This window comes from Mytilus edulis, chromosome 2, assembly GCF_963676685.1.
Source record: "Mytilus edulis chromosome 2, xbMytEdul2.2, whole genome shotgun sequence".
Lineage (NCBI taxonomy): Eukaryota > Metazoa > Mollusca > Bivalvia > Mytilida > Mytilidae > Mytilus > Mytilus edulis.
In genome coordinates, this window is record NC_092345.1 from 71,356,321 (window position 1) to 71,377,766 (window position 21,446).

A 21,446-nucleotide genomic window follows, 5' to 3' on the forward strand; every position below is an offset into this window, starting at 1 on the left:
TTACTTTTAATACAGATAACTAATATAACTGTTAATACAGATAACTAATATACCTCAAACATACCAAACATTTAAATAACTCAATAAGCAGATCATGTGATTGAAGTTAAACGAGTTTTTGACTATTCGCATAAAATATAAAGAAAATATAATTTTAAATTTCCCGCCGTGCGCAGGCGTACTTATCATAGATACCACTTAGTAATTTATCGGATTGATTCTTATTGTAATTCAGTTTTATTTGTGAAAAGGGGTCTTGTTTTTAATTAGAATGTTGCATCATTCATATTTTATCCTATTTCTAAAATAAAATAATGATATGCCTTATTAATTATCGTTTATACTTTTTATTTCCATAAAAAAAAGAACGTTCGTTTCGCAAGAACGGATTGGAAATATTTACTGACTGAACGTAAACAAAGAGTGTACCCATCAAAATGCCATCAAAAGGAGTTAAATCCTTTAGAACCCGACAAGATAAACAGAAAATGATAGAAAGACTGAAGAAAAGGACCCATTGTAAACATTTTTTATTGTACATCAATAATGTATTGCCTGGCTGTCCAGTCAGTCCGAAGTTGTTGGTTCCATACATCCTTGCCCCCCCCTTTTTTTTTAAAATGAACCTTAATCTATCAAATCAAAAGCTTTATTTAAATTTGGCATGTCACAAAACAATAATATTAGCTCTTTGATCTTTTATAACCGAGAAATACATACATTTGCACAGTACTGAGATTTAAAGCATAAAAAAATTTGAATTGAGAAAAAGATATTGTCGTGTCATATATGCCTTCGTATAAACCACATTTAGTCAGTTTCAACTGCACACAGGTACATTGTGGCAAGACGTTTTTCAGTTTCTATTTTTGGAACAACAACAACACATAACATGACAAATATATGACATATTCAAAGTCGCTTTTATAGACTAAAGACGCAAGAACTAATTAAATTAAACTTACCTGTTCAACCACTTTTATTTAAAGGCAAAAATAGTTTTTGAGAAAAATTCTGAGGTATAGCTATATTTTCACTGTGTCAGACAACGGACTTCAAGTTGTATGTGACTGCGTCATGTGTTTTTTGGTAATTTTTATTACAAACCAGCAAGTTAAAATTAGCATGGTTCTTATATAAAATGGTTGTTCAAATTCCATTTATTCAATATTCAATATTCTATTGACATTTTCTTTTTATTCATCCTTGATACATAATGATGAAAACAGTATAAAATTTTTACATTTAATCCCAAATTTTGAAAACTGCATTTCACTTTAAAAAAAAAGAATGTTCTTTGTAGAAACCAAGTGTCAATCTGAAATAAATCACAATGTTACAATTTACAGCACATGAATAACTATTTTTTTTAGTACTGAGAAGTATTAAATAACTTTGTATTATGATTCAAGCAATCACCAGAACCATGACTATAGAAAATGTTAATTTCCAGATATTATAGTCATTTCCCGTCTCTGTACTGATCCAATTTTTGCATTCATACGAAAACATATGACACTGTTTTTTTTGACATACAAAATTGCAAAGTAATCGGAAACAATAAAAATTAGCAGTAAGCCTTGACAAAAAATCAAGATACATGTACCTAAAAACATTCGACAGAACATGCTTTTAAAATTTCAGCAAACACCTGAATAAAAACTCAACAGTGAAAACCGTAAGCAGTGAAAATTGTTATTAGTACGAAAACACATCTCACGAGGATATTGATAATGTTTTCCTGTATAGGATCCTCATGGTTCCTGATCCTCACGGTTCCCCTTCACCAGACTTATATATTGTGTTCGTTATCTCTGTTATTTCCTCTGATTAATTCAGCTCAATAATCAGATACAGGTTTCAGTTCTTGAGGGGTTGATTGGCATTACTCATTCCATAATTTGTCTGCAGAATATCAGAACAATTTCAGGTTATACCTTGTTGTTCTAACTAAGTTAGAGCTAAGCTAACTCAGCTAAGTTTTGATATCTGAAAGAATATTTTGTTTTTTTTATGTTTATTAGTTCATGTAGGAAGATCGTAATGGAGGTAACTTCATGAAAAATAATGGCTGATTTTAACGAATTATGTTAATTTTTTTCCAAAAATAACATAATGATAATTATTTGAGACCTCTGACGAATCATGATAAAGATATTTTGACAATTCAAAGTTTTTTACCAATTGGCATTAACTGTAGCCAAAATTGACTGCTTGATGTACGCCAGGTGTTAACGGCCATTCATACCCTCATGTTGGTATATTGGATAAATTTAAGTTCATGTGCATGTAATATTCTGATATTGCCAGGATATTTTCTGATCTGTCAGTTCATGTTTAAAGGTACATTTGTATAGTACAGATGGAAAAAGTTGGTGTCCAACAAATAATAATGAATCCACAGTTTTATGACAAATAATAAAATTATTTAAGACATGGTATTTGCATGTATATTTCAATTTACAAAGTTTTACAGGTAAAGTGAACAATTGTGCTTTAGAATTAAATTTTAATCAGTATGTTTTCTGACTAAAAAGAAAATTGTATTTTTTAACTGATCTTAGGCCACACCAATTTAATTCCTTGTTCGACGGACCCGCCCGCACATATTTTTTTCAAAACAGATTTTTTTAATTTTTATTATATTCCCGCTTCCCGCATCCGGAAATGAAATCATGTGCATTTCCCGCATTGTTTTTTTTGTAAATGATATAAAAAGATATCAACATTTTTTCCACCACACTGTGTTAATATCTGAGAATATTTGTTTCAGCATGAAACCAATTTATCCAAAGTGGGAGTGGTGCTCAGATATAAATATATAACAGCGGAAATACATGCAAAGAACAAAACGTTGGTTTCTTTTCCCCTAACTCATAGTCGGCCTATCAAAAAATGTTCGTTGTTTAGAATAAAGTACAAAGAACTTCTGAAGAATTTGCCTTCAACTGCAATTATATTGTATGCTGGCGGAAAAAAAAACTATCCATAGCCGCTGCATGTTTATGCACCTGTCCTGATTGATTCAGGGACCTGTCGTTCAGCAGTTGTCGTGATGCGGTTCATTGCCATTGCATTGGTATTTTCCCGTTTGCTGGTTTGATATATAAATTAGATTGTTGGTTTTCCTGTTCGAATTATGTACACAAATAATTTTAGGGTCCTTTATAACTTGCTGTTTGATGACGGTCTGGATCAAAGCCCTGTGTAAAAGGCTGTACTTTGACTTGTGTTTGTCATTATCAGGTTGGGAGCAACCCTCCCTCAGACAAGCGGTCATTTTGCCAGACATATTATATGTCTCTGATTTTACTGATGTAGAAATGAAAATAGAAATACCAAGAATTTGTATAGTGCTATTACTAAAAAAACCTTTGAAAACTTAGAATTTTTTACTCAAAAAGAGGAGAAATACATCATATTTTAAACCACTTTTCTAAAAGAGGGTTCCACTTATTTTGAATAATATTGAACTGTTAATTTAACAGTTCAATATTATTCAAGTTTTTACTTTAAAATTAAATATGACAAATATGTTAACATGGTAAAAGTCCAGGAATATTACAAAATTCTTGGACATGTTTTGACCATATAATACCAGATAGATATATAGTTCATTGGGAAAATATGAATTTTACAAAAAAATATATTTTAACTTACATCACATATCAGGGACTTTCTAAGTATAGAAAGTCCCTGCTTATATTGACCCCTCATAAAAGGGATATTTATAAAATTAAGGGGTTGTTCCCAAACTGATTATGACTTGGATGGAGAATTGTCTCATTGTCAGTCACACATACATAGACCAGATTTAATTATTCAGTTATTTCTTGGTGAGCAGGGAAAAATTACTTCATAAATTAAAGAAATGTCAAAGTACAAGTGATTTAATAAATGTCGAAACCTACTATTTTATGTTTACAAAAAAAAAAAAAAAGAAGCTCGCCTTAACTTTTCAAGCTTCGCCTCAAAAATTTGCAAATTAAATATTTTTTTATTAAAATTTTCAAATCGCTCGCTCGCCCCAAATTTTGGAGTAAAAAAATCCGTAGAACAAGAAATTAAATTGGTGTGGCCTTACTACATTTTATTGTGATATTTGATGGTTTATTGAAATCTGAAATATAAGAACATACATACATGCAGTACATGTGTTCTAAAATAAAATCTTTTAACCATCTGCATCAGCATATCAATATTCTATCTTTTATATTACTTATTTTTTTCACTTTTGGTATTTTCATTTCCCCCTGTTTACTGATAAATGATCTTTATTTATAATGTTTTTCAGTTAGCAAACTGGAGATAGAAAAGTTACTTGAGATGCAGAGAAAACTAAGTACCAGGGGAAATAAAATTGACAGGTCAAAGTTCAGAGATCTACTCCACAATACATTTGCTATCACAGAAGACTTTATAATGGACAGGGGTATAAAATATTATCTTGATATTTCAGCATTCCAATATTTATAGTTTTATTATTCCTTTTAATTTATATTAGTTAAACTATGAGGAATAATTTATTCCACATCATTTTATAAGAACTAGCTGCTTAAGTTTAACCTTATATTATTTTATTTGTGCAGATCATAGTCTGCAAATTGTAAAATAAATATCACAAGGACAGAAGAGTAATTACAGTTCCATAGTTGAATAAGGACCTGATGATGTGCATTCATTATTTAGAGAATAAAACAATAACTAAGTGACATGACACTGATAATATATACATATACATATGTTGATTAAGAATCTCTAACAAAATTTGAACCTCTGACAGATTTTTTAAGTCAATTTTAAAAATTATAAAAAAGAAAGATGTGGTATGATTGCCAATGAGACAACTCTCCACAAGACTTGTGAAGAGACCATAATGGAATATGAAGACAGCTCTCTTAAGTGTATTGTTTTAAATCGCCTTTAGATTTTACTTCAGATTGGATATTTTTTTACTGTCTTTGGTGAAAGTTTTGAGTTAGAAAGCAAGACTTCCAAATTATTTTTTAAATACAAATGAATATAGCACAGACAACTTTATTTTCAGTGTTCAAGGCATTTGATAAAGACAATGACTCCCACCTGAATGAAGAAGAATGGATTTTAGGAATGTCAGTTTTTCTCAGAGGCACAATTGATGAATTATGCAAATGTAAGTGCATATACTATATAAAATTCTAATTAGGTATTACTTACAGCATTCTATTGTATATATTGGAAATTTGGTACAATTACTCCAAATTCTTAGGTGAGGGGGATAAAGGGATATTTTCATGTAAAGTTTTTTTAACTGTTTGCAATTTTTTTTTTTAATATATTGTTTCCTTAAACAAGGACTCATATATTTGAAATCCCGTTTGAATGGTTTTATACTTTGAAGTCATTTTTGGGGCCCTTTATAGCTTCATAGCTTGCTATAAAGACAAGGCCCTCTGTTGAAGACCCTGATATCTTTTGTACATACGTATGTATAACACATATATATTGTGTGAGACAAGTTCAATGTTGAAGACGTACTTTGACCTATAATGGTTTACTTTTAGTAATTGTGACTTGGATGGAGAGATGTCTCATTGGCACTCACACCACATCTTCTTATATCTGTTATATATACAAAAATGTATGCAGTGGGATTTCAAGTGACACTAGAACAATAGAAAAGTCTCTCTTCTTATGAAAGAGATAGAAAAGGTAAAAAAAAGGAGAGACAATTTACGCATAAAAACCGATATGCATAGGGATGAATATCTCTTAAAACACAAAACCATTATATAACTTTTATACAACCTTCCCCCTCCCCTCGTTTTGCATGTAATAGTTGAAACCTATTGGGATTCGCACTAAATGCCTAAAAGGGGGCCCGCTGCAGTCTTGCGTCAGTGATTTCGTATATAATAAACAAAATATTGTCTCACACTAAAAGGGGCTGCCGGGCAACCTGCACAGCCCAGCTTGTCTTGCAAAGCAGCCAAGATTTACAAAACATTACCAACAAAGACCTTCAGTTGGACAATCTTACTGGAATCTAATTATCTCTACTGATAAATAAGGCAACACTAATAACACATTTAAGTTTTGGAATGATTTTATTTACAAAGAATGTTTCTCATTTATGTACATTTCTCATGTTTCTATGCTCTTGTCTTTTCGGAGTTTATATTGGAAATTAAAAATTGCTGCATGAAAGAGACTAGCTCCACATTCCTATGCATATGATTGTCATATGTACGTGAAAATCATTCCATAAAACATCCGTTTGATATCCTTTCAATGCCAGATACTGTCTAGTGGTTTTTCTGCCACAATTACAAGGAAAACCTGGCTAACCTTGTGCTGGATCAGACACTTGAATCTTACATTGTTATTGATGTTAAGCAATTAGTTTAAAGGGCCATCCGGAACTGTTGGATTTTATGACAGTATTCCTTCCATACAGAACATCGCTGCAAAATAATTTGAACAATCAATTAGGTGATTACAATATTATTTGGCAACCCAAAGAGAACCTGAAAATATTTGACCAACGTTTGAACAGAGATGCAAAAAAAAAAAAACCCCAAAAAACCCAGCCATTTTACTTCACAATGAAATTGAAAAAGTAGTTAGTTCCATGTCCCATCATCTTTTGGTTGTCGACCCCAGATAAATATAATCTAAATTTTGTATCATTTTCACCCCCTCCTCCCCCACCCCACCTCCTTAACTGAATTTGTTCAAGGTATGGTGGTTTTACCCCCTTTTCAGATTTCAGTATGTCATGTTGCATATCTTTTATAAATAAGATGAATTTCTAGTAAGTTTCTACGATGTTCTTTATCATTTGACAAAATACTATGCATCTGAATTAAATTGTTTACTATTTGAAAAAGCGTTCCTTCTTTTACTTTAATTTACGTCCCTTTTTTTCACATAGCAACACAAATTAAAAACTGCCAATCTTTGCTGCATATCAATTTTCCCCCCGATATAAATATACATTATGCAACATAATCAACTTTACAAATTGGGAGAAAATCATTTGTGCTAGCTCATTTTAAACAAGCTAAACAATTACAGCATCATCCGTTTTTCTTTACCGATTACCTCTAGTCAGAAGAGTGCACTGTTTACAAGGGAGGTAATATGTTGTCACCAGTTCGCCCACTGTATGTATATGTACAAAAGATATCAAATAAGTCGTGTATAACACAGCATGGATGGAAAACACTTTTTTAAAAAACAAGACGTGTGTCATAGTTCATTATCAAACATTGATATTTGTACCAACCTCAATCTATTTTAGACTGTTTTGATGTGTATGATATGAACAGTGATGGTTTTATCTCAAGAGAAGAAATGTTTCACCTGCTGAAACAAAGTCTTATTGTGGTAAGTAGTGATGATATCAAAATAATGAGATGTGATATGATTGTGAATGAGATCATAACTATCCATTTACCAATTAAAGGACAACAACAGCTCAGCTTCAACAATAAAAGAAAACCCAATCCCTTCAGCTATAAAAGGGCACATGGACTTGGTTACAAAATGTGGATCATTTCAAAAGAGAAAATTTATGGCTTGATTTAAGGTAATATCATTACATAAAAAAAAATATGGCAAACAACAAGTGGAATGACTACAGACTCCTGGTTTGAGTGAGGCACACAAAAAAAAAAGATAGCACTATCATAATAATTAAAGTGTCAATTTAAGAGTACTCTCACTTTCTGGATACTGGACCACAAGTGTTGATAAGGGATAGCAGTATAAGTATAGTTTATTTAGTAAGCAATGGTTAAATCAAATCAATGTTAGCACCGGTAAAAATATAAGATTATGGTAAGTGTATTCAAAGGATAAACAAATTTAAACATGTTAACCAACATCACAGATGAAAGACCATGTATATGTCAAGTTTGTATCCATTTGATTAAATTACAAAACTGTTCGATAAGATTAAGTTAAAGTGTGAGTGAATAAAATTATAGACAACAAGAAGAAACATTATCTGAAAGAGCTCATTTGGGACAAAACTTAAATTTTATGGAAATATTTGTAATTGTTAAGTTTTTAATGTGAAAACTATTGAATATATTTACAGCCAGGAAATGATAATTTTTGGGGTAATTTTATTTAATGTGAAGACTATTGTATATATTTACAGCCAGGAAATGAGCAGGATGATCCTGATGATGGAGTTAAAGATTTAGTTGAAGTTGCCCTAAAAAAGCTGGTTTGTAATTTTACTTTATGAAGAGAAATAGCGTTTGATAAAATTAAATTATAGCATTTGACAAGAACTTGGTGCAAAAAAAAAACTCCTTAAAAAAAATCAATGACAAATTTGCACTTCCTATAGTATCAAAATTTACTTTATAAAAAAACAATTAATGGAGGGTATATATTATTGCACAATTAGCATGGAGGGTAATTAAGCAAACATAACTTTTACATGAAAATGTCCACATTCTTAGTAAAACTTTTAAAGAAAGAAAGAAAAATTATATTTGTTTGGTTTTTTTTCTTTGTGACTGTGTCTAATGGAACTTGTATACATTGTAACACTAAAAATTATTTACAGATTGGTCAGAATCACTGTTCATATTTCAGTATAATATGAATTAGTACGGTTTATAATTTTAAAATTATACAAAATGAAAGCAAATATATATTTTTTTTTAAGGACCAAGATCATGACACCAGAGTTTCATTTGAAGACTTTAAAACCTCCATCCATGACGATAATTTACTGTTAGAATGTTTTGGAAGATGTCTACCGAACCTTCCGGTATGTAATTAAGCATTAAACAAGAAATTGCACTTCATCGATCTAGAGAAAGAGTGAGAGAGAGCAACTTTTTCCATTAATAAAGACATTTTCATATTGGTAAAACATATGTAAGATGGGATAAAGATTTTATGTAAAATGATGAAATAATGATATGCTTTTAAAGACCAATATGGTTCAAATGGTCAAAATAAGCTAAGAAACATCGCTGGTGAATTATTCAGTTGCAAGAGAAGGATTCAACCTTATTGAATCTGTATTCATGTGACCTTAATTTAACCCTTTAGCTGGAGATGAATTACACATGTAGTCTGCTATTGAAGGAAACGAATGTTAACATTGAAAGTGAAACAAGGATGAACCATTTGGTTGACTTATTTGATCCACCAAATTATCATTTTTAAACGGGTAAAAATGATGGTAAACATACTTTTTAAGCTACAATATGAAATCAAACAGACCTAGAAAATCCAATTGCATGGGGTCGCTATCCATTTATATTTATATATGTGAATTTATCAGGTTATATGACTGTTTTCGGGGGTCATCTAAATGGTTGATTAGATGACATCTAGACATTAATACACACAAAACATATCAATACTTAGTATCGCGTCTATGCACTGTTAATTGTTTATTTTAGAACTTTCATAATTTGGAGAAACGTTTTAGCATGTTATATATAAAATATGAGAATATGATTTAAATGAGTAAACATGAATTAGACAGCTAATGACCCTTTAAACAAAGTGTTATTTTTGTTTTCCAGAGAAAAGAATCGTTTCTTGAACAGATTGCCGATGAAGCTCATCTGAAGAAGTAAAGAGAGCCGATTAATATTTCCAGATACCAGATTCATGTTTTTTGTCAACACATAAATATTCTGATGGCAAAGAGTGAATTAAGCATGAACTTGTCTTCCAAATTTGTTTTTTCATATGTCATTAGTTTTCTCTTAAAGAGAAGATTGTTATCATAGTCTTTTAACATATTCATTTGACTTAAAAAAGAATATTTCTAACTTTAAAAGACTATTATGATTCAGTACTTTAAAAATTTTTGTTTAAAAAGGGAAAATGAGAGTTGTCAGTATGGGAAACATTTCAAATTGTATATTCTGAATTTAAGGAATACTTTTTAGCAAGAAATAAAGGTAATTAGTTTCTCTTAAAACAATTTTATTATTGTATGTAATTGTTAATGCTTGCATTAGAGCATTATTTCTTACACAGTACAATTGTTTGGGTTTAATTTCTTATATTTCATGCCATTGATTATGAGTATAAAAGTTGTGAATTGGATGTAAAATATCTGCATTTAATGATACATATCTAGTCAATAAATAAAACAGGGTTAGCTTTCAGATACAATCTGAAGTACTGTTGATAATTCAAGTTAGTGTAAAACATACATAGGTAGGAAAGATTTAGTGTAAAAACTTAAATAGAAAACTGAGATGATGAAAATGGCAATTTAACTTTGAACATATTTCATTCTATTCTATTGCAAAAAAAATTCCATTCTTACATTCATAAATTTATCAGGCTTAGCTTGAAAATCAGATAGATATGATTTCAATGCTAGTTAATTCAAAGTGGAACAGCAATTTTTATATTTACAAAATTCTAATTATTACTGTAAATTCAAAAATTATTGCTTGCACTTATTACTGCAATTTTGTCATTTTAGACTTAACTGCGATTTTAATTTTTGCGATATTGAGAAATATCCTATTTTATTCATATAAAATATTTCAAAATGCAAGTTAAAATTATTGCGGTTATAACCCTGTTGCATTTTTCACATTAATAAATACATGCAATCATTTCTGAATTTACAGTAATTGGAATACAATAATCAATATGTGACTATTGAAAAGGCAAATAATTGCCTATTGGTTTCGTTAAAAAAATCAAAATGATTAAAATCAAAATGCTGCAATGAAATACAAAGCTTTAAAATATTGTTTTTTGAATGAGATCAATATAGTAGTGTTATATGTTATATGAAGTGTTTTTATATATCTGCTATATATTTTTAACAATTTTACATTGTTATTTATAGACTAATTGAATGGTTTTGATTTTCTAACATTTACATATCATTTATTTATGAAGATTTTTTTCTTCAGTGCATTGTTATTATATTTTCATGACCATGGCATAATACCAAAGTCCCTTGTTTATTACTTAGAATTATTTATCAGTATTTTTTCTTAATAAAATATTGTAAAAGTTATTTTATCTCTGTATGTTATAGAGAATTCTTAAGAAGTAAAGCAACACTACTTCAAAGACATGTATCCTTTATAGATCAGTATAATGCATTTGTTATAAAAAAAACTTTTGAATTGTCTTCCTTTGCCTACAAAAATATCAATAAATCACGGTAGCTTTTTAAATAATTCATGTTTATAAAATATACCTATATTTTTTAATACAGCTGGTTTCTAATGTAGCTGCAAAGAACAAGAGACTTTGTTAATGATTGTTTTTGTTATGTTGTAGTTAATATGTTTTTCTGATTATGTTGTTGAATTATAATGAGTTTTATTATGTTTATATGAGTGTTTTCCATTTCAAACCATTGTTTTTATGATAGTTTTCAAAACATAATCAAATACATTATTGCTTACTACATTTATAAAAGTGCTATCCTTTACCTTCATATATGTAATGCCAAAGACTTAAAAAAAAATAAAGATCAACTTTAAATCATTTAACTTCATAATCTTTTTTTTTTAATTTTTAGATAATTTCTTTTTATTAGATTAAAATTTATGGTTAAAAGTGCTCAAACAAGGTTCTTTAAATGGAAGAAGGCAAAACTTCTCTTCTAATTAATATGCAGCAAAAGTCATAACATGTACTCTTAAGTACATTGCCTGTTTTATTCCTAGATAAGATCATAGATCTGTGATAAGGAAACAATGTCCGTGAAAGAAGTATTTGTTATATTTGATGACAAAACTAGTCAAAATAAGATGCATTTATTTTTTATTTTCAGGATAAACTAGTCTATTTATAGCCTACATTATTTTGTTTTATCCCAAGACCATGACATTTAAAATTTGTTTCCGCAAGAATGTTTATTCTATAGAAGTTGCCAAATGGTATATACATTTTTTGTATTTTAATTTTTTTAATATTTTTTTTGTAGTGAAAGTTTTATTGTTTTATATCAATGATAAAAAATATCATGTGATAAACTTTCAGGTGTTATCATATTTTATAATGGAGGTATTTGTAGTCTTGTGACCTAATTGTTGATTTTCTTGCCAGTTTTGTTCAGTTAATGCCATAATATAATTATTAATTTTTATATTGTTTGATAAATATTAACATTCTTTTTTTTTTATATAATTTTTATATTAATTAAGAATTGCTGTTTTTAATCTTTAATAAAATTTGTGATAGTAGATGATTTCAGTTATTAATTGTTTAACAGACAATGCCTTTTTGCTCACCTGCCCCACTGGGCAAAGTGTGCTTTTCTCATCACTTGAAATCCATCGTTGTCATCCGTGACGGTCAATTGACAATTAACTTTTACAAACCTGGCCACAATCATCATTGTAGTATCTAGTTTAAAAAATGTGTTCAATCACCTGGCCAACCAACAAAGATGGCCAGTATGGCTAAAATTAGAGAATAGGGGTAAAATGTAGATTTTGGCTTATATCTCTGAAACCAAAGCATTTAGAGCAAATCTGACGAGTTAAAATGGTTAATCAGGTCAAGACCTATCTCCCCTAAAATTTACAGCCAAAGCAGACAACCTGTTGTTAGGTTGCTGCCCCTGAATTAGTAATTTTAAGGAAATTTTGTAGTTTTTGTAGAGCCTGCAACTTTTGTCAGCTACAGTGGGGTTTGGTAACTTCTTAAAAGCATTATATTTTAGAAGGTGGAAGACCTGGATGCTTCATATATAGATGCCTCATGTTACGAAGTTCCATCAGTCACATGTCCAATGTCCTTGACCTTACTTTAATGGTTTAGTGACTACTTGAAAAAAAAGTTAAAATTTTTTGTAATGTTAAATTCTTTCTTATTATGAGTAATAAGATAACTATCTTTGGTATGTGCGTACCTTCCAAGGTCCTCGTGCCAGTCATACAGTTTTCACTTGACCTCGACCTCATTTCATGGATCAGTGAACTAGGTTAAGTTTTGGTGGTTAAGTCCATACATCAGATACTATAAGCAATATGTATCCCATATTTTGTGTATGGAAGGATTGTAAGTTGCACATGTCCAACTGGCAGGGTGTCATCTGACCTTGACCTTATTTTCACGGTTCAGTGGTTAAAGTTAACTTTTTGTGTCTGTTTTTGAATGCAATAGGTATACTATATTTGGTGTATGGAATAATTGTAAGGTGTACATGTTCATGTGGCAAGTATCATCTGACCTTGACATCATTTTCATAGTTCATTGGCTATAGTTATGGTTTTCTGTTTTGGTCTGTTTTTTTTTTTAAATACTGTATGCAATAGGCCAACTATATTTGGTGTATGAAAATATTTTAAGATGTATATGTCAGTCTGGTATGTTTAATTTGACCTTGAGCTCATTTTTATGCTGCATTGCTGAATGTTAAATTTTATTTTTGGTCTCTATTTCTAATACTTTTAGCAATAGCCAACTGTATTTGGTGTACGGAATGAGATGTAAATGTCTGTCTGGCAATTATCATCTGACCATGACCTCATTTCCATGATTCATCGGTCAATCTTAATGTTTTTTCTGATTACGTTTGTTTCTTACGTTATGCAAAAGGTCAACTATATTTAAAACATGTACTAATAATGATTGTATGGTGTACATGTCTGTCTTGCATCGTTCATCTGACCTTGGCCTCATGTTCATGGTTCATTGGTCAATGTTAAGTTCTCCTGGTTAAGGTTGTTTCTTCAATGTACAATAGGTCAACTATATTTAAAGCATATTTGGTGTATGGAATGGTTGTAAGGTGTATATGTATATCTAGTTTGGTTCATCTGAACTTCTTTACCTCATTTTTTTAAACCATGTTAAATTGATGGGAAAGTTGTAGTAACGCTTTATATTTAGGACTATCAACATAATATTAAAGGTTAGTAAAGAAGGAGAGACAATAAAGCATGTGCACCCTTGCTATTGATTCAAATTATTTGTTTGTGTTAACCCCTTTTTATTGGTATTATAAAAGTAAGTGATGATTTCTGTACGAGCTATAGCCTTATATGTACCTTTAGTTATTTCGTATGCGGGGGATATCTATATCTGCATGTTCAAAGTCAGGAAATCTTTTGTTTCAATTGTAGCGATTTTAGTCTTGACAGTTTAATTTATAATTATGTATGATGTCTTTCTTTTTAATACATTCGGGTTAAATTACATTTCAATAGGGTACCACCCGCTATTTTATTTACCTAAATTATTTAAATTCACCGCCAGTTATCTTAAGAACCGCCCGGTACCCCATTTTTGGAACCGTCGGGGTACCACCTGTAATTATGTATGTATAATGGGATGCAAGAGAGATAAGAATTTAAAGAGAATTGATAGATAGTTAGTTAAAAGAGGTAAGAGGATAGTTAGAGAACGAAAGGACACTGTCAAAGTGATATTGTGTTATTGAGATCAGGATTCTTGTTCTGCTGTTTAGTTATGTTAAACTTATATTATATATTTAATAGATTACATTATGATTTTAATTGAGACTTTGTGTTGTGGTTTGTTTCTTTGTGTCAATTGAACATTGATTTTACATAATTTTAAATAATACGCTACCTTAAATAACACATAGACGGACAAATAAGAATAAAAAAATAAACGACAACGCTACAAATGGTGGCAGCGGTGGAATAGCCATACACAAAGTTTCATATATTCGTAATGCTGGATCGAAATAGAACTGACCATAATATTTATCCAGTGGATTTTACGAACGTTGGAGAAGAGCAGACTGTTTTTGGAGAACAAAACTTTAAAAACAGAAGTCCGTATTCACCAGGATTATTTTCACCATCCCAAGAGTTCTGAAGGGGTACCAGATTCCATTCCAAGGACACCGGGAGATTCCAGAACCGCACATCGGACGGTCCCTGGGACCCCATTGACGACGGTGCCGACAACTAACATGTGGGGTGGTTTTGACGGTAGCAGGAATTTGAAGGATGAATCTTTTATTTCGAGCACACAGATGACTGATATGAACCAGAGACAACAAAATGCCAATACAGAAGGAATTAATCATAAAATGAAGGAATTCGTTCTTGAATTTGGTTTGTCTTAAGTTTGATATTTGTGATCGGAATGTTTTCTGTAACATTTCCTGATCATGATATTGTTTGTTGGCTGAAGCAAAATTCTATACTATTTGTGGTTACTCTACTGATAACATTTTAGTTTTGGTAATTGTGAAGTTATTCATATATGAAACCTCAAGACGTTTGGAAATCTTTGACAACCAAAATGAAGATAGAAGAAGGCCAACCCATACTGTACGTCAGAAATTGAACTTCGACCAGAACTTTCCACACATTAGTGACAATGCAAAGATTTACCGGTGAACCCATCATCACCTTTGTAAGTTAACCGATCCGAAGTTTAGGTAAAGAGAACATTTAGTGGTGTGCTGGCAGACTTATTACGTTACTTTGAAAACTTTGCGACACTTAATGCTTGGAATGAAGAGAAAAAATATTTTGCCTGATAGTAGACCTATCACTGGATACCAGATTCATCACAGCTCGTGGTGGTGATTTAAAAGTGTTAGGAACAGCTGTTATGTCATGATCAGTTGATGAAGTTTGTGTTTTCAATTATTGTTGATGGAGTAAGAAATAATTTACTTGGTAAACATTTTATCCAATCCTTTCGATGTCAATATGACTGGGATTCCTTATCTCTAGAAATAAGTGGTAAAAATATTCCATTTCACGAACAAAATGAATGCGCCCGCTCTAGTAGAGTTGTTTCACTAGAAACAGTGACAGTATCAGCTGAGCATGAAATAGTTGTAAGGTGGTCGGGATTAACGAGGAAAATGTGTATAAGTTCTGCAGATATAAATGAAGTCTTGTCTCCTGATAGAAATTTCATGACAAAATATGGACTAGTGCTAGCAAGAGTACTAGTTACTGCACCACAAGGTATATGGTGTATGCAAGTTTGTTTAACCCAACCAGTACAGACATTATATTGTACAAAGGAACACATATTGCTGTGTTTGTACCAGTTTTAAATATCGGGTAATTCTGTTGAGGTAGAAGATGAAAATGAAGATGTTTGTGATATTGTAGAGCATCGTTATTCGTCTTTTAAAATATTGCCTCAATATATGGAAAAGATGTCCCAAAGCGGTATTCATAATTTAAAAAAAAAAGAAGCCGATAATAAAAGGGTTTGTCTACAAAACTGTAGATTGTAGTGTATTTGCTGACCCTGTTGGGCAAACTGGACATACATTGTTGGGAATGCATGAAATTAAACTGGAGAAACAGATACCAATCGAGTAACCACATGACAATTCTTTCAATAAAACATTCGAACCCGCGAACAAATATTTAGATAAAACGTTGGAACCGCCGGATAATACTGTAAATAAAATATATGAATCCCGGACAAATGTTTGAATACAACATTGGAATCGCCAGACAATTCTTGGAACTGTCGGACAATTCTTTGAATAAAATATTGGAACCGCCGGATAATTCTTTGAACAAAACATTGGAACCACCGAACAATTCTTTAAATCAAATATTGGAACCCCGGGAAATCCTTTCAATAAGACATTGGATACCATGTTCGTCACAGCTAGTGGTGGTGATTTGAAAGTGCAAGGATCTACTGTTATAAACTTTATTGTGCATGTTGATGTGAACCTATAACATTGACTTGAGTTGAGATATATTGAGCGTGTTTTGGATTATGTCACTGTACAGTGGTTAACCTACTAGTTTTGTTTACTACATTGAAATAGGAATTTAAATTGCTAGTTTGGGGGATTGTAGCGATTTTAGTTTTGACAGTTTCATTTTTTATTATGTATATAATGTCTTTCTTTTTAATACATTCGGGTTAAATTACATTTCAAGATATATCTTATCACCCGCTATTTTGTTTATCTGAACCACAGGCACTAGACGTTCTGTCAATAGTATAAAAATATTGGCAATTGGAAGAAAATAGTGTCCATATATATAAACTCTATATTATATATATGGACACTATTTTCTGCCAATTGCCAATATTTTTATACTGTAAAAATATTGGCAATTGGAAGAAAATAGTGTCCATATATATAACTCTATATTATATATATGGACACTATTTTCTGCCAATTGCCAATATTTTTATACTATTGACAGAACGTCTAGTGCCTGTGTCTGAACGGTGGATAAATTATCTGAATTCTCCGCCCGGTATCAGGCTTTAGAACCGCCCGGTGTCCCATCTTAAGAACCGTCCGGGTACCGCCTGGTATCTTTAGAACCGCCCGGTACCCCATCATGATCTGTGGAATCGTCGGGGTACCGCCTGTATGAAATATGTAATATGCACATTGATCTAGACAGGCGAACCAGTCTAGTACCTTTGATAACTATTAATTGATATTTTTTTTATTATATGTACATTTTTACAATTTGTGTTGTAAAAAAAGACAATGTCGTGACGTCAATTGAAAGAAAATTACACATTGTCGTACATTGCGAAGAAAAATTATGCATCAATCCCGGAATCAACAATTGACCCTTTTCGGATCAATTTTTATAAATTTTATTTTGTCGAGTTTGCGTTTGACATTAGGTAAATATGACATATGCAGTCAACCTTCTTTCTAACGTCTGTGAATGTTGGAACCAAAACATTTCACTGCTGAGATAAATCTGTTTACAATTTCTGGTTCAATTAAGGAAGAAAACAAGTATATACATTAAATTTAATGTTTCATTGAACATCATTTTCAAGTTAGCTAAAACCTAAGGCATGTCACCAACGCGGAATGTAAACATACAGGTGTTTTTAACCTTGCTAAAATCTAATAATTTGTCTCAGACTCAAGTCGGGAGACTGTAATCTAGAAATAGTATACTATTTATACATTTCCTTTTCAGTATCATATCAGTAATTAAATATCACGACACAGAAATTGATAGGATTGTCGACTGTCAAGTCGTGTCAAATTATATTATGTCCCAGCTGTAATTCAACGGTTGTTGGGGTGCCCCGGTTGTTCTTGGTTTGCTATTAGTCTGAGATTACTCTGACATCCAAAGGCTGTTTTGCCAGACAAGCTGGGGCCGTGGGACATCAGAGCTCGTCCCATATCAAAAAGTGGATATTTGCCCATCCAAAATAAAAATGTAGATGCGCTGCTTCGTCGCTTCTGGTGCTAACTAACGACCTTGGAATTGTATTAAACGGGTAGCCCCACAGGACGCAATTACGACTGGACACAATTACGAACGATTTCCAATGTTTGCCCTCTGAGATCATATTTATATATATTTATCAATAAATGTTTTTATAAATAAAAACCCTATTAAAATTCCCTTGTTTTCATGATAATACAATTTATGTGCATTTGGTGAATGTTGATGGGGATGACAAAATCATTCTGAAAATATTATAAGAACGGCAATCTGGCCTGCATGTTATATAAAAAAAAACATAAAGGTAAGTGCATATTGTCTTCTTTTGTTAATATATGGAAAGAAAAATATCTGCTGATTCTGTTCATATACGTGATGCCTTTTATCTTGCCCAAATAACCCCACAATTGACGTTTTTTAGACTCTTGTGACCCTATTTATGGTCAAAAGAAAATATGTTAATTCTATTGAAAAGTCCAGAGAACTCCGAAAGAAATGTGACTTATATAAAAAAAAATCATAGATGAATGTTAAGTACACCACCGAAATGGATGAACTTGAATTTAGTGCTCCTTTAAAGGAGGAACTTACACAAAAGCAAAGAAAAATCGAAATCTTTCCTTTACACATGACAGACATTTCGTCTGCAACCACTGCTGAAGTAATTGCAGTAAAAAACAAACTTGTGCATGTTATTTTCCTATGAAAATGTGTTTGAGATAAAGATTAATGTATGCTTTATCAATCTAGACTGTTGTCATTGATTTCTTCTGCAAGATATATCAATATAGTGCTGTTCGGAATTGCGTCCATATGTAGCTCTCTTGACCCGTAAAACAGGGTCACGCAAATCTTACTAAAGTATCCTAACGTGAATAAAAATTTATGTGGGATATGATGCAAAATGGAAAGCCTTCATACATCTTAAATTCTATGGTATAAACAATTCAAGAAAAGTAGTCTTTTTTAACAAATATTATTCACAGTTCAAAAATCGTTCGTAATTGTGTCCGGTGAGGCTATCAATTTGTTCATTTTTCATTTATCTCTTCATTTATGTAAGCTTCACCTACCTGCCACCCTTTATTTTTCCATATTTAAACAGTTTTCACAGAGACCCAATGATTCAGACATTTTTACTTTTATTTTCAAAAGGACGTGAAGATTATCACGTGACCATGGGAAAAAAAGTGATGATTTATGCAAATGAAGTAGCGCATCTATTTTGGATGGGGAAATATCCACTTTTTGATATGGGACGAGCTCTGACGTCCCACGGCCCCAGCTTGTTTGGCAAAACAGCCGTTGGACGTCAGAGTAATCTCGGACTAGGTTGCTATCTGCCGTATTCAGATATTTGCAAGGTAGTAACACTATTGGATTTACAATTAACATATATTTGCAGTTTCTTCTTTGTTATAAGAAAAAAAACAGACAAATTACAAACATGAATTATATCAGACTGACATAAATGTAGTTACATGTATTTTTATTTTCCATGTACATCATACTACATGTAGAATGGACTTGTACATATGCATAAAATATTTGCCACTGGACATAGTGAAAAACAATGTTTACAACACGTATAAAAATACAAGATTTTGTATATACTGACATGACTGATTTATTTTTTAAAGTTTCCTTGATTATGGGGTACAATTATACCATTCACTGTCTTTTGTTGTTCATAAGTATTATTTATTATGATAAATGAAGTTATTGAAGTGAACAAAATAATTAAGGCTAATCTTCACAAAATTTTGTGACAATAGAGGTACATTTGAGCTGTATTATAATGAAATTGTTTGCCTATACACTTACTGTACAGCTTAGTGCATGTATCTTAATGAAGGGTAAATCTGCATCATACATAATTATAAATAATCAGCTTACTCATGCTTGTTTAAGAAAAATAAAATAGAAGGACAGAAAACAGCATTATTATATCACATGTTTGAACTTTCCACTCTGAAACATGTGAAATGTTGATTTTTTCCCCATGGTAAATATCATAAATTCTAAAATGACCAGTTAATATTAACATGGTTAACTTAATAGTAACACACTTGTTGTTAACTGATATATATACCTGATAGGGTGCAGGTCATTTCGTAACCTGGTCCTTTCGTTCATAGTCCAGTCGTAACTAAGTAGGTAATTTCTTAACTGAGACGTTTTGTAACCTTATAACAATATATAGAGATTAATACATGGCCTTTTCCATATCGGCCCATATATCATCCCAAGACCCAATATCAGCCCGATACGTAGTTGAGGTGCTAATATGGGTCGAGGGATGATACCCTGGCCGATACGGAAAAGGTCGTGTATTAATCACTTTATCATATACTTCCGACAGTTGTTTTATGTATGGAAAATTAACTTAATTAATAAAATAACTAAAACAGTCAAAACCTTAATATAAAAGTTAAATAATGAATCCAACAAATACACTATAATTCCCAAACAATAACATCACTACCTCCATTTTTATTTATGTTACTATAATATTTCCTATAGACATGATAGAAGCATTTTGAAACATTAAAATTTTGGAAGAGTTTTATGATCATTATTACTCCATGTTTGTTAATAAAATGATTCATAATTGTCGATGGCATTTGTTAGCAAGTACTAAACTATCCCCACAAAAGTTCCATAAATTTTGACGTCGTCGTAAAAAATATTTGACGTCACAATGGAAAAGTAAACAATCGATACCGGAAATACCGGAAGTAACTTGCACGAGAGGCACTATTATGGGTTTTGTGCACGAGATGCCCCTAATATGGGTTAGCAGCCCGGGTGGGATATTATGGCTTGTGTACTTCCGCTCGTTACACATATGCAAAAGCTATCATATCAATGCTACATGTAAGTATATGATAAATAATATTATCCCTGGCTTAATATATTTCTAGGATTTTGATTGGTTAACGCAAGGTGTTACAAAAATCCATAGCCCCTGGGTGTTGCTAACCCATATCCCTGGACGTTGCTACCCATTGCATCTGGAAAATTCACGCTCATTTTCCTTAGTTCCATGGTTGCTCCTTATTAAATATCTAATTCTGTAGATTATCCATGATGTCTGTATAATTAGATACGTAATCCACTAACGATTTTATCTTATTATGTCGATTATTTGCACTCATTTTAGTAAATGATCACTATTCTGCCACATTGTCAATGAATGGGACTACTGACCTAGCTATGCAAATGACCCATGTTGACGTCACACGGACTATGATTTAACTCTCACAACTTTGAGCGCCAAATTCCTCCCATTTCACTTTCTCTGTCTTTTGATTG

The 21,446-nt window shown here is 31.5% G+C and overlaps 2 protein-coding genes across 2 annotated transcripts in view; both read left to right on the top strand.

Annotated features, from left to right (window-relative positions):
* The first annotated feature begins 373 nt into the window (after positions 1–373).
* On the top strand, positions 374–12,188 carry LOC139512838 (calaxin-like). The gene is made up of 7 exons (XM_071300771.1): positions 374–519; positions 4,295–4,432; positions 5,048–5,152; positions 7,283–7,368; positions 8,147–8,215; positions 8,666–8,770; positions 9,540–12,188. The coding sequence occupies exons 1-7, from the start codon at positions 438–440 to the stop codon at positions 9,591–9,593; spliced, it is 639 nt and encodes a 212-aa protein (XP_071156872.1). The 5' UTR covers positions 374–437; the 3' UTR covers positions 9,594–12,188.
* A 5,354-nt stretch (positions 12,189–17,542) lies between these two features.
* The window catches only part of LOC139512839 (UPF0415 protein C7orf25 homolog), a 91,877-nt gene continuing 87,973 nt past the window's right edge, over positions 17,543–21,446 (top strand). Inside the window, exon 1 of the mRNA XM_071300772.1 lies at positions 17,543–17,683. The gene's annotated coding sequence lies outside the window, so the exon portion shown is untranslated. The remainder of the gene's footprint in view (positions 17,684–21,446) is intronic.